The sequence below is a fragment of the Budorcas taxicolor genome, chromosome 16 (genome assembly GCF_023091745.1).
Source record: "Budorcas taxicolor isolate Tak-1 chromosome 16, Takin1.1, whole genome shotgun sequence".
Lineage (NCBI taxonomy): Eukaryota > Metazoa > Chordata > Mammalia > Artiodactyla > Bovidae > Budorcas > Budorcas taxicolor.
Genome location: NC_068925.1, coordinates 60,819,938 through 60,831,816, shown reverse-complemented (window position 1 = coordinate 60,831,816; position 11,879 = coordinate 60,819,938). Strand labels below are relative to the sequence as shown.

Sequence of the window (11,879 nt, the reverse complement as noted above, 5' to 3'; positions counted from 1 at the left end):
TGCTGCATGACTCAGGGCACTCAGACCAGGGCTCTGTAACAACCTACAGAGGCAGGATGGGGCAGGAGGTGGGAGGAAGGCTCAAGAGGGAATGGACATAGGTATACCCATGGCTGATTCATACTGATATTTGGCAGAAACCAACATAATACTATAAAGCAATTATCTTTCCATTAAAAATAGATTAATTTTTAAATAAAAGAATCAGAGTGATACAGAGAGAGAGAGACTGGACTGGCCACTGCTGGCTTTGAAGATGGAAGGGGGCCGTGAGCCAGGGAAGACATGCAGCCTCTAGAATCTGAAAAAGGCAAGGAACCAGATTCTTATGAGTTGCAGAAGGAATGTAGGCCTGCCAGTGCCTTGACTGTAGCCCAGTGGGACTGATTTTGGACCAATTTTGTGTTGTCTTAAGCCATTAAATGCGTCATCTGTTCCAGCAGCAATAGGAAACGAACAGAGGGTGATACCCACCTTTCTCCCTTTCGTAATCTATTCGTTTCATCTCAGTTGTACTATTATTGGACTTATTTATATAGTCCATATTTTTAAGATCCCTGTTTACCATCTCTCCTTTAAAACTATAAGCTCCTTGAGGGCAAAGTCTATGTGTTTTGGGGAGGGGTATTTTTTTCTACGTAAATCTGAAGCACCCAAGGCACTGCTCATAACTATGCAGCCATTAGGAACTTGATCAGTCATTTTCTAGGCCAGATGGCAACCCACTCCAGTGTTCTTGCCTGGAGAATCCTGTGGACAGAGGAGCCTGGCAGGCTACAGTCCATAGGGTCGCAGGAGTCGGACGCGACTTAGCAACTAAACTACAAAAGCTGAAGCAGCGAACTTAGCAGAGAGATGAAACAAGAGAAAGCTGGTGTGAAACAAAACGTGGAACCCATTAACGCATCCTTCATTGAACTGAATCCGAAGAATTTCACTCATGGCAGGATAGTTTGTTGAAGTCCTATTTTCGCTATATCTTTCTTTGTTCTCATATCAAGGCAGCATCCAGGCTTCCCCTTATCTTGGTGGAGGGATTTCGGGCAGGACACAGCATGGGGCAGTGGGAGGTCAATGGCTCGCCCCCACCTTTAAAGGCCTCTGAAGGGCAAGGTCTCCTTCGGGTGGGGTGTGGTTGAGGAAACATGCCAGAGAATAAGGGTGGATCCTCAGAGCCCCAAAAGGGAGCAAGTTCCCATGAACAGTGGATCTTCAAGTCCTGCTTGGTAATGAGAACACAGAGGGAGGCAGTGCACGCTAGACCCTGGGCTCAGGAGTTCTTCCCATTGCCCAACACACACACACACACACACACACACACACACACACACACACACACTTCTGGGATCATACAGAATGGCATCTGACATCTTCAGGGCCTTCCCTTTGACCTGGGACATCTGTAGAACCAGGTAAAGTGGAGGGAGGCAGTGGAGACTCTAAGGATGACCCTAAGGATTTCCCACTGAACCTTCAGGAAGCAAGAAGAGAGGCTGGAGTCTGAAACACTGGTTTTGATCTAAAAAAGTGATACTCCTTCCACACTCAAGTTTGAGACTGATATTCAATATTTTGACTCCTGCTTTGGCTTTAAAGGAAGATTTTACTCTCCGGGTGGAAGGAGCCAGGGGCAGGGTGGTATGTGAGAAGGCAGCAAGCCTTTCAAGGAGTGGGGAGAGGCTGAACCCAAGCTGCTGATGGGTCCTGAGGCAGCATTAAGTTGGAACTATGTCCTCGGTCACACAGGAGTTGAAGTACAGATAAATCAGAAAGCAGGTCCAGACGCCAAGGGTGAAAAGGATGCCCAGGCGTGGTTTGGAAGTTTCCTGTTATATGGGGAGAAAGTCAGGAGCCTGAAGCGAGGTCAGCTGGGCAGCTGGCAAGGCACCCTGCCCTTCACAGAGGCCTCTGGGCAGCCCCCAGGCTGGGCTAAGCAAGTCCTCCTGCCTCGAAGTGCCACGCCCTCTAAGGCTGGGCGGATGCGGTGGGGGCGGAGCCTGCACAGGCTGGGGTTGATGGGAATGCGCCCTGGAGCACCGCCTTTGGGATGACTGGGCACCCAATTGAGACAAGGGGCTTGCAGGGATCTACCTACCCCCGATCGTAGTTGTTCTGTGGGGTACACAACAAACATTTCTCCTGTGGAGGACAGAAACGGCACAAGAAAGATCATTTTTCCCTGGTCCAAGATGGCCAGGCTGCTGGGCACCTCATCGGGTCTTGCTATAGGAGAGGATAGAACAATATAGTTGCACTTGGGAGCGGGCACATCCAGGGTCGAGTCCTACTTAGTCATGGTTTCAGAATCTCCCCAGTCCTAGAGGGCAAGACCCCAGAGTAGATTCAAGACTAGGGAGGCATCCCCAAGCCGGGAGAGGAGTGGAACCCGGGGAGAGAGCGAGCCCAGGGGAGGTAGAGGGGAACAGGAGACCAGGGGTGTAACACTGGGGCAGGGTGGGGAGGGCTTCACTTACAAAGCAGGAGTCGCATTGGTGAAGGGAATCCATTGGGTCTTTTGGTTGTTGCAGTGCCGCCATCTTTTTGTGGAGAGAGAGTGGTGCTCCACCAGCTCCATCCATTTTCCTGGGCTGGAGCTGTGGGTCTGTGTCTGTCTTTCCTATCAGCCTGAGTTCTTGCTGCATCTTCAGTCCTCTCCTAAAGGGACTGGGGAGTCAGGAAGGGGCAGAATTGGGGAAATAATTTTCAACATGAAAGGAACTCACCAGTAGCGTGGGTGGTCATAGAGGGTCTTGACTCCAAGCCACTGGGGCACGAGAAACTAAGACAGCTCCTTGAAGGCTCTGAGAGTCCTCTGAAGTTCAAGGACATTAGGCAAAGAAAAAGAAGGAGACTCTTTAGGGATGAGGAGAGATGGGGGCAGGTCGTACTTACACCTTGCTGTTCTTCTGTATATTTATTAAAACATCCATCTTCTCATCCATATCCTTTTGCATTTCCTTCCAAGAGAGAATTAAAGCTAGAATCATCATCATGAAGGGCTGCTGAAATCCCTTTCTCTTGCTTCACTCTGCGAACCGCTGCAAGGCCACCTCTGCATATTACTTCAAGAATCCTCACTGGCCCTGGGGGAGGTAGCTCAGAGAATGTCCATGACACACGGCGCCCACCCCTCCTTGTCTCCTTCCCCACTCGACGATGAAGCTGAAGCACAGCCAGAGTCCTTAGGGGCTGGTTCAAAGTCTCCAGGTGAGTCAGAGGCCAGGATCTGTTTTACCTGAGCTTACATTGATGAAACCCTATCTGCCTTGGTTCAATGCCTATAAAATCATGGAACCAAGAAAACAAATCTTATGACCCTAAAGACACTTCTGACTCCAGTGGTTTGACCCCTGCCATGTACACAGATCCTGTATATCTGTGTTTTCCATCTCTTACTCAATTCCTGGCAGAAATGGTCAATGCAAAACAGATAATAGTGCAAATGGCTCCTCTCATGTATTGCTAAGAATTGAAATAATAATAAAGTCTTCTTGGTAAAGTTTAGAGCTATAAAATTTGACCTGGAAAAATTGGAGAGAAATAGTGGTCACAAAGAAACCCTAAGATGGTCACAAGAAACTCTAAGTTATTACTGATAGTATCTGTTGAGGACAAAAACAGGGTTGGATTGAATATCACAAAATATAAATAAAAAATAATTTGCTTCCAGGAGAATCATTTTAATAATTAAAAAAATGAAAGATTTGGGAAGAGTTTACTGATCTGGGGTAGAAAATTAATCAAGGAATTACTGTCAGGATGGAAATGATTTCCCAAAAAAGATCTTTTCGAAAAGCACTTAAATGTTTGTATAAATTTTGAATAAGATACTTGTATTCATAAGTAAAGTCAAAATATTCTTGAAGTCAAAATTCCCCCTGGGTCCAAGGACTTCCTTGGTGATCCAGTGGCTTAGACTCTGAGCTCCCGATGCAGGAGGCCCAGGTTCCCTCCCTGGTCGGGGAACTAGATCCCACATGCTACAGCTAAGACGTGTGCCACAAATAAGACCTGGCACAGTCAAATAAATAAATATATTTAAAAATCTCCCCTGGGTCCAAAACATGAGTCAATACATTCCGCTTTCTTAGAAGTCTCACCATCACTTCAAACTGATCTCCATCGTGTTCTCTTCTAAATTTGCTGTTTCCCTACTGTCCTTGTCACTCATCTCTTTCTTCTCGCTGTCCAGATTAAAACTGGTGTCATCATGGACGCTTGCCTCTCCTATACTCTTCCTACTGAATCAGTCACCAAGCATGCTATTTTCCCTTCACTGTATCGTTCGGATTGACCCTTTTCCTTCTGTTCCTACACTGGGTCCAGCCTTCTTCACCTTGAGCGGGGATGCGGCTTCCTGTTTGATATTCTTGCTCCAGACGACCCCCACCTGCTCCCTGGCGCCCCCGCCCCCACCCTGCCCCAGCCACCTTGCAAGCAGCTGCCAACTCAGCTTTCTGAAGTGCTGTTGCTAGCGTGTTCGTTGATTAAGAATCTCCAGAGGCCTCTTACCGCTTACACAACCAAGTCCCAACCTGTCTGCCCGTCTTTCAAAAGCCTTCATTATCCATCGCCTTTGTGCCCACTCCGTTTTATTTCTCACAGTTTCCCCCAATGATCCCACTTCTATGACTGATCTCCCCACTGACCGTGATAAGCTTCGCATTCCTCCTGCTTCCATGCTGTGTGCAAGCTGCTCCCGTGCCCGAAATAGCCTCCTTTGTGCCTTGTGATACCCAGCCCTACCCACTAACAAAACACTTACTGTGTTTGCATTTTAATACAGAAATAGCACAACCCTTTGCAGAAAAATTGGACAATACAGAGGAATATAAAAGGGAAAATTAATCTCATCATCTAGTGATAAGAGCAATTAACCCTTTTGGTATATTTCTTTCCAGTCTTTTTTCTATATAATTACTTACCTATTTTTTTTCACCTAGTTGTGATCAGCCTGTACATTATTGCTTGCATCTTGCTTTTTTAAATTCTCATTATAAACATTCTTTCTAAACACTGTCTCCTATAGTTAATTTTCATTATATGTTAATAGATACATCACATTTTATTTGACTATTCCTCTACTATTGAAAATTGTGGTTGTTGACCATTTTTTGCTGTTATAAATAATCCTGTGATGAACATCTTTTTATATGTACGCATGAAAGCATTTCTGATTATTCTCATAGGTTAAATTCTGAGAAGTCAAGGAGTTGATAAGTCATGGGGTTTTGATATTTTTGATACCTATTGTCTAAATTCCTTTTCAGTTTTGAACAAACTTCTACTCTGATCAGCTGTAAAGAGCATTCCTATCTTGATTTGTAATTGTCATAGATTAAAACTTGGTTTATTTGAATGTGGCAATTACCTAAGTTGTTTTCATTTGTGTTTGTTTGTTTATTCATTAGGTAAAACTTTGTATTTATTGCTTTTTAGTAATATTCTAATCTGTGGATTGTTCACATATACCCTTTGCCCATTTTCCTATTTGATTGTTAATGATTTGTGTGAGTTTTATATGTTATAGATAAAAACCTTTTGTCTGTCAATCATATTTGTGGAAAATTATTTCCTTCAAACTGTTGTTTACTTTCTAATTATGTGTATGGTGCTTTTCTGTTATGATTTTTAAGTTTCTTGTATTGTTAACATGTCAGTATTTCTTTTATGATTTCGTTCATTGTAATTATATTTAGACCATCCAGTAAAATACATACAATTTCTTTTTTTTTTTAATTCACGTTATAGACTATTTCAGTTTATAGTGTTAACTGAGTTAAGTTTTCCCCTTATATAATCAGGCAATATTCTTCTTTTTGTTTAATTTTTATTGGAGTATAGTTGATTTACAATGTTGTATTCAAGTTTCTGCAATACAGCAAAGTGACTCAGATAAACATATATCCACACTTTTTAAAATTCCTTTCCCATGTAGGTCATTTCATTGAGAAGAGTTCCCTGTGCTATACAATAGTTTCTTATTGTTATCTATTTATATATTGTAGTATGTATATGTCAACCCCAGTCTCCCAATTTACCCCTCCCCCCAGTAATCATAAGTTTATTTTCTTCATCTGTGGCTGTGTTTTTGTAAGAAAGTTCATTTGTCACATTTTTTAAGATTCCATGTATAAGTAATATGATATTTGTTTTTCTCTCTCTGACTTACTTCGCTAAGTATGACAATTTCTAGGTCCATCCATGTTATTGCAAATGACATTACTTCATTATTTTTTATAGTTGAATATTTCATCATATAAATATTCTTAATATTAATAATCTTGTCCTTCTCACTGATAATTTTAAAAATCATCTTTATGGTATTTTACATTTTATATAGCTGTGGTTGCCCAATTGTGAGCATACAATTGAATCAACTGAGGATCTTTAAAAATTACCAATGCCCAGACCTCTGATTTAACTGCTATGGGGTGCAGCCAGCGGTAAAGAGAGGCAACTCAAAACCACACTACAGGTGATTCCAACGTGTGGCCAATGTTAACAACTACAGCTGAAGTGCTAAGGACCTGGTTCTCATCAGAAGCAACCAGCTTAATCATGTAAGAGCATTTTGAGCAATGGTGCCCCAGCTTGGAGGTTTTCATTCAGTTCATCTGGCCCAGGGCCTGGGTACATGGACTTAATCCACAGAAGTGATCCCTGTCAGAGAGGCTGTTACAGGGTTATCTATGCTGCTTTATTTCATTTGTCTGTTTATCCTTGGGCTGTACCACCTTCATTTGATTATTGTGACTTTGTTATGAATTTTAATATCTGGTAAGGGTAATGCCTCTTTACAACTCTTGAAAAATTTATAGGTAAATGCTGCTGCTGCTAAGTCACTTCAGTTGTGTCCGACTCTGTGCGACCCCATAGACGGCAGCCCACCAGGCTCCCCCGTCTCTGGGATTCTCCAGGAAAGAACACTGGAGTGAGTTGCCATTTCCTTCTCCAATGCGTGAAAGTGAAAAGTGAAAGTGAAGTCGTTCAGTCGTGTCCGACTCTTAGTGACCCCACGGACCGCAGCCCACCAGGCTCCTCCGTCCTTGGGATTTTCCAGGCAAGAGTACTGGAGTGGGGTGCCAGTGCCTTCCTATTTATATATTGGTTGTTCTCTTGGGGAACATGAATAAAACCCCAGGATGCAAGGACCTGAGTTCTGTTTCTTAATATTAGTGCTCCCACTGATTCTGAAACTCAAAGTTTGAAAACTGCTATTCTAGAAACTAGATAATCTTTTCAGTAATTACTGAATTCAAAAATAACCTTATTGGACTCTTGGATAGATTTGCATTTAACTTTCAAACTTTTAGACTCATTTTCCCTAGGGCACTTCCCTGGTGAACCAATGGCTAATACACTGCGCCCCCAAAGCAGGGGCCCAGGTTCAATCCATGGTCAGAGCACTGGATCCCACATGCCCCAACTATGAGTTCACGTGCCGCAACTAAAGAGATATTGTGTGCGCAAAAAAGACTTGATGCAGTCAAAGAAATACTGGAAAAGGAAAAGACTCACTTTCTCTAAAATGACTTTCTGGTTACCCCAGCCCACATCCGCTTCTCATGTCTTTAAACTCCTAGTTACCTGACAACCGGTCATCATTCCACTTTGTACTTGCATGGCTCCTGTATCCTCAGTTGCATCTGACTCTTTGAGACCCCCCCAGACTGTAGCCCGCCAGGCTCCTCTGTCCATGAGATTATCCTGGCAAGGATACTGGAGTGGGTTGCCATTTCCTCCTCCAGGAGATCTTCCTGACCCAGGGATCAAACCCGCATCTCCTTGGCTCCCGCATTAGCAGGCGGATTCTGGTACTTAACTGTTATTTATGCAGTAGAGGTTGAGTCTCTTACTAGATTGTAAGCACTTTCAGAGCAGGCTCTGGCTTCTCCTTCCATGATTCCTGGTACGGTACTGGCCCATGGAGGGCATTCAATAAGTACTTACCTTCATAATCTCCACAAATTCCTGGAGTTTATCAAAATCCTTGTCCATTACATCCTTTATCTAGTGAGGAAGAAAGGCACACAGCACATTACTGATTGTGGATTTGTCTTTCGAGAGTTTTAAGGTAAGTGCTGTATCTGCTCCTCTGGAATGAGCTGATAAAGTTTAAGGAATGTTCTAATAATGACTTATTAAAGCCACTTCTTCCCAAGAGTTTGTGAAGGGTAAATGCATGTACCACCAAGTCACCACCAGCAGCAGCCTGAGCATAACTTGGATCTGGCCATTGTAAGGCTGCCACATGGAACTCAAATCACAGCTTCAATTACACACTCTTGCTTGAGTGTTTTGTTCACAAATATGCTATAGGTGATTTCATCAGAGAAACAAGACTTCTTGCTCTGCAGCTTGCTCAGGGGAGGAGAAATTGGTCCCTGACTGCCTCCAAATTCCAAGTCAGCCCCTCTCGCTCTGTTACTAAGATTGAATCTCCCCATCCTAATCAATGAGACACCTTAGAGAGCCCTTATCATTCAAAAATTGGATTTAAGCCTCAGACATGTAAGAGACAAATAACCTAAGCTGCCTGACACAAGCACTCTAGGGAATTTGGGCTCAGTTAGTTGGATTGCTCTTTCATGCAATTTCCGAATTCCTTCACTATTCAAAGTTAGGTGTTGCATTTTCCTGGAAACCACCCTTTTACTCCATGAGAGGTAAAGTCTCATCCTGTTACCTGTTTTATCTCCTCCATTTTTTCCTTCAGCTCTTCCCTCACTTCCCTGAGTTCATTCTGAAGAAATAAAATAGAGAAGGAGTAAAGAAATGTTTTGGATGGAAGGGAGACAGTCAAAAGAAGGAAAGGAAAGATCCTGGGGCATGGCCAAAAGAGGAGCAGAAGATCATTCCCAGCAGGGAGGAAAGAAAGGATGCTGTTTAGAAAATAGTACAGTGGGACGCACTGTACCTCCGGACGTTGATGCACTTTGAAAAGGTCACACACTCCCTGCTGTGGAGTGACCACCGAAATCGCACAGTCTAAGTCTAATGGCAAGGAGGCATCAGACAACTTGGACTGAGGTCATTCTACAAAATAAATGATTTGTAATCCTCAAAACTGACAGTGTCCCAGAATACAAGGTCGAAGAACTGTTCGGATGAAAAAAGACATGGAAACTGGGAGCCAGGTGTGATTCTGAATTGGATCCCAAACCAAAAAATGTATCTCCACTTTTGTTACGAAAGGCATTGGCAGAATAACTGGGGGAATTAGATTAAGAGCTGTAGATGAGAACTGTATCAACGTGAATCTCCTGACTTTTATGTTTGGATGATTGTACTATGGCTGTGTAAGAGAGTGATCTTGTTTTGAGGAAATGTATACTGAAATTTGGGAGAACCACATGCTTCCAAATGGTTCAGGATATATATATATATATATATATATATATACACACACATATATGAATATGATAAAAAGAGAAAATAACATGATAAAATGCCAACATTTGGAAATCTGGGGGAAGAGTATACTAGAACTCACTGTACCATTTTTTGGGAAAATTTTCTCTAAGCCAGAAATAATTTTAAAGTAGAAGCAGGAGTGAAGTCAGGGGCCAGAGCGGGGCTGTAGGTGCCAGCAGTTTATCTGCCCCATACGTTGTTCTGTCGGCTCCACCTGTTCACTGCATTGGTCCAACCCGCTGCCTCCAGTGTCCCCACACTACCTTTAGCTGCTTTGTCCCTCCTGGTTTGGTAAATGGCCCTTCTTGTTTAGCTCCTTTGTAGTCATATGTCTGTTGGTTGAAAACAGAAACACGGAATATTGGAAATTGCCAGTGTGGGCGGAAGAGGCAAGGGAGATCCCCAGCTGGGTTCGGCTCCTCGCTTCGGGCCTGGGCAGAGGTGAGAGCTGGTGGCCTGGCCCCACCAGCAGCAGAGTTCCCTCAGTCCTTCTCCTTTGTCTGAGCCCGTCTCATTCCACTCCCTTCCTGGCCCGCTGGGCCTCGGCTTTCCATGCCCGCAGCAGTCATGCTCATTCCCGCCCCAGGGCCTCTGGGCATGTGGCTTCCTCCAGCCCTGCTGCTCATCCTTGGCCCTCCAGCGGCCGGAGCCTTGTCCTCTCCAGGCTGAGGAAGGCCTTTCTGACAGCCCCCTAGACCCACAGTAGCCACCCAGTTTCAGCTTCCTATTTCAATCCCCTGTATCGTAGGTAACACTACTGAATTTTTCCTCTTTTATTTATGTGTCTGCTTTGTTCTATGAGAGCAGAGTGCTCTCACTCTCTCTCTCTCTCTCTCTCTCGTGTATCTGCCGGCACCTGGGACAAGTCTTGGCCACCAGGATCGGCGAATGACCCCTGACTCCAAGTCACCTCCCCAGGGGTCTCAGGCCTGGCTGCTGGGAGGGCATCAAAAAGGCTTCTTACTTTGATCGGCTCCGGCTTCAACTCCAGGCAAACTGCCTTGTAGTTCTTGCTCTGCAGAGAGGGAAGGTGGGATTCAGGCTGCCAGGTATCAGGCTCGAGGAGGACTAGGGACGCTTGGGGAGGACTGGGAAAAATTGGGGAGGACCCTCCCCCGACTCAACCCTGCCTGTCCAACTGCACTTAAGATCAGGCCCACACACCCCCAGCTCCTGAGCCAAGACAACTCACATATTGTCATGTTAAAACCTGCCTGTTCAGCAGGCTGCCCTCTTCTTGCTTGGGGGGGGGGAAGCGGGGGGGGGGGGCACGGGGACTGGCAAGAGCACTTTGAGATAACTGAAGGAAGCTGGCTAAGTACTTTTAGACAGGAGCACTGACTTTGGAGGTAGACAGACAGACTGGAATCCTAGTCTCAGCCATCCGCCTCACTGGTTGTGTCAACTTAGGCAAGTTACTTAGTCTCTTGGAGCCTTCATTTCTTAATCTTTAAATTGTGGGTGATAATTACCTTTACTTCACGAGCTTCTTCTATCCCTTAAACATGCAAGTCAGAGGTAGGCCTGGCTGGAGTTGGGGTGGGCCATTTCAGTGCTCCTTGTCCTAGCGGGAAGATCTTGCCACCTCAAGGCCCGGGGTCCATTCCCCACCCTCCTTCCAGGCTGAGAGGCTAGCTACCTCGTGCTCAGAGGGAGAAGGAAAAGCCGAGGGTGTGCTGGGGACTCTCTGTACCCCCACCCCCGCCTCTACCCAGTGGGCGCTCAACGTTTCCCCTTTACCAGGCTTGTCTTCTTCAGTTCCGCCCTCTTGGCCGACATGATGGAGGAGGCCTGAGTGTTCTTCCACTTGCCAACCTCCCCTCGATGGGCCCCCGTGACCAGGCCACTGTCCGAGGCAGCTTGCAGGCCGAGGTCAGGCAGGACCACCACCTCTCTGTGGGTGCGACAGCTGAGGTCACAATGCCCGGGACCTACACACCGGCCCAGAGTGTCACTGCAGCTATGGGCCTGGGGTGTCCTGGCCACTGAGAAGGGGACCTCAGGCCGGGTTCCAAAGCCGTGAAGTTTCCCTCCGGCAAGGCGGAGGGGGACCCCCTGCAGAGTCCACCTGAAGGACCGCAGCCTGTATGGCCCAAGCACAAGGCACACTCTGGAGAAGGAAAAATTGTTGGCCGCACCCCAGCAGGACGTCCCCCCACCCCCAAGACCAGGAGGAGGCGTCTGCTCTCAACAATGAGCTTCTCCTCAGAGACCACTCACTTCCTCTCCTGGCCCTTCCTTGAGCCTGAAGCTATTTTGGGTTGAGGTGCCCTGAAGTTTTTGCAGTTCAGGGTGTCCATGCTGTGCTAACCCGGGGCTCTTGGAGCCAGTCTCGGCAGGATGATCTCTGATGCCCTGGCCTGACTTTACAGCTGGCCCTGCCCCTCTCCCCTCTTCCACCCAACTCCATTCTTCCTCCTGGTTTTTCTACGCTCCTGGAAGAGAGTCAGGGCAAAAAACAA

General features: G+C 45.8%; 1 protein-coding gene across 1 annotated transcript; it reads right to left on the bottom strand.

Annotated features, from left to right (window-relative positions):
• Window positions 1–1,765: 1,765 nt before the first annotated feature.
• TEX35 (testis expressed 35) lies at window positions 1,766–11,196 on the bottom strand. Its single transcript, XM_052654091.1, has 9 exons — window positions 11,158–11,196; window positions 10,382–10,432; window positions 9,681–9,749; window positions 8,690–8,746; window positions 7,954–8,013; window positions 2,893–2,957; window positions 2,475–2,664; window positions 2,096–2,139; window positions 1,766–1,826 (listed from the first exon to the last, which is right to left on the bottom strand). Exons 1-9 carry the CDS (start codon window positions 11,194–11,196, stop codon window positions 1,766–1,768), a joined length of 636 nt encoding a protein of 211 aa, XP_052510051.1.
• Between the last annotated feature and the right edge of the window lie 683 nt (window positions 11,197–11,879).

Bases quoted from the DNA above. Each gene is read 5' to 3' on its own strand.
- TEX35 (XM_052654091.1), bottom strand. From the start codon at position 11,196: ATGTCGGCCAAGAGGGCGGAACTGAAGAAGACAAGCCTG. The intron at 10,433-11,157 runs GTAAAGGGGAAA...CCCTCTCTGCAG, and splicing joins AACTGAAGAAGACAAGCCTG to AGCAAGAACTACAAGGCAGT. The intron at 8,747-9,680 runs GTAGTGTGGGGA...TTATTTCTTCAG, and splicing joins GAGGGACAAAGCAGCTAAAG to AATGAACTCAGGGAAGTGAG.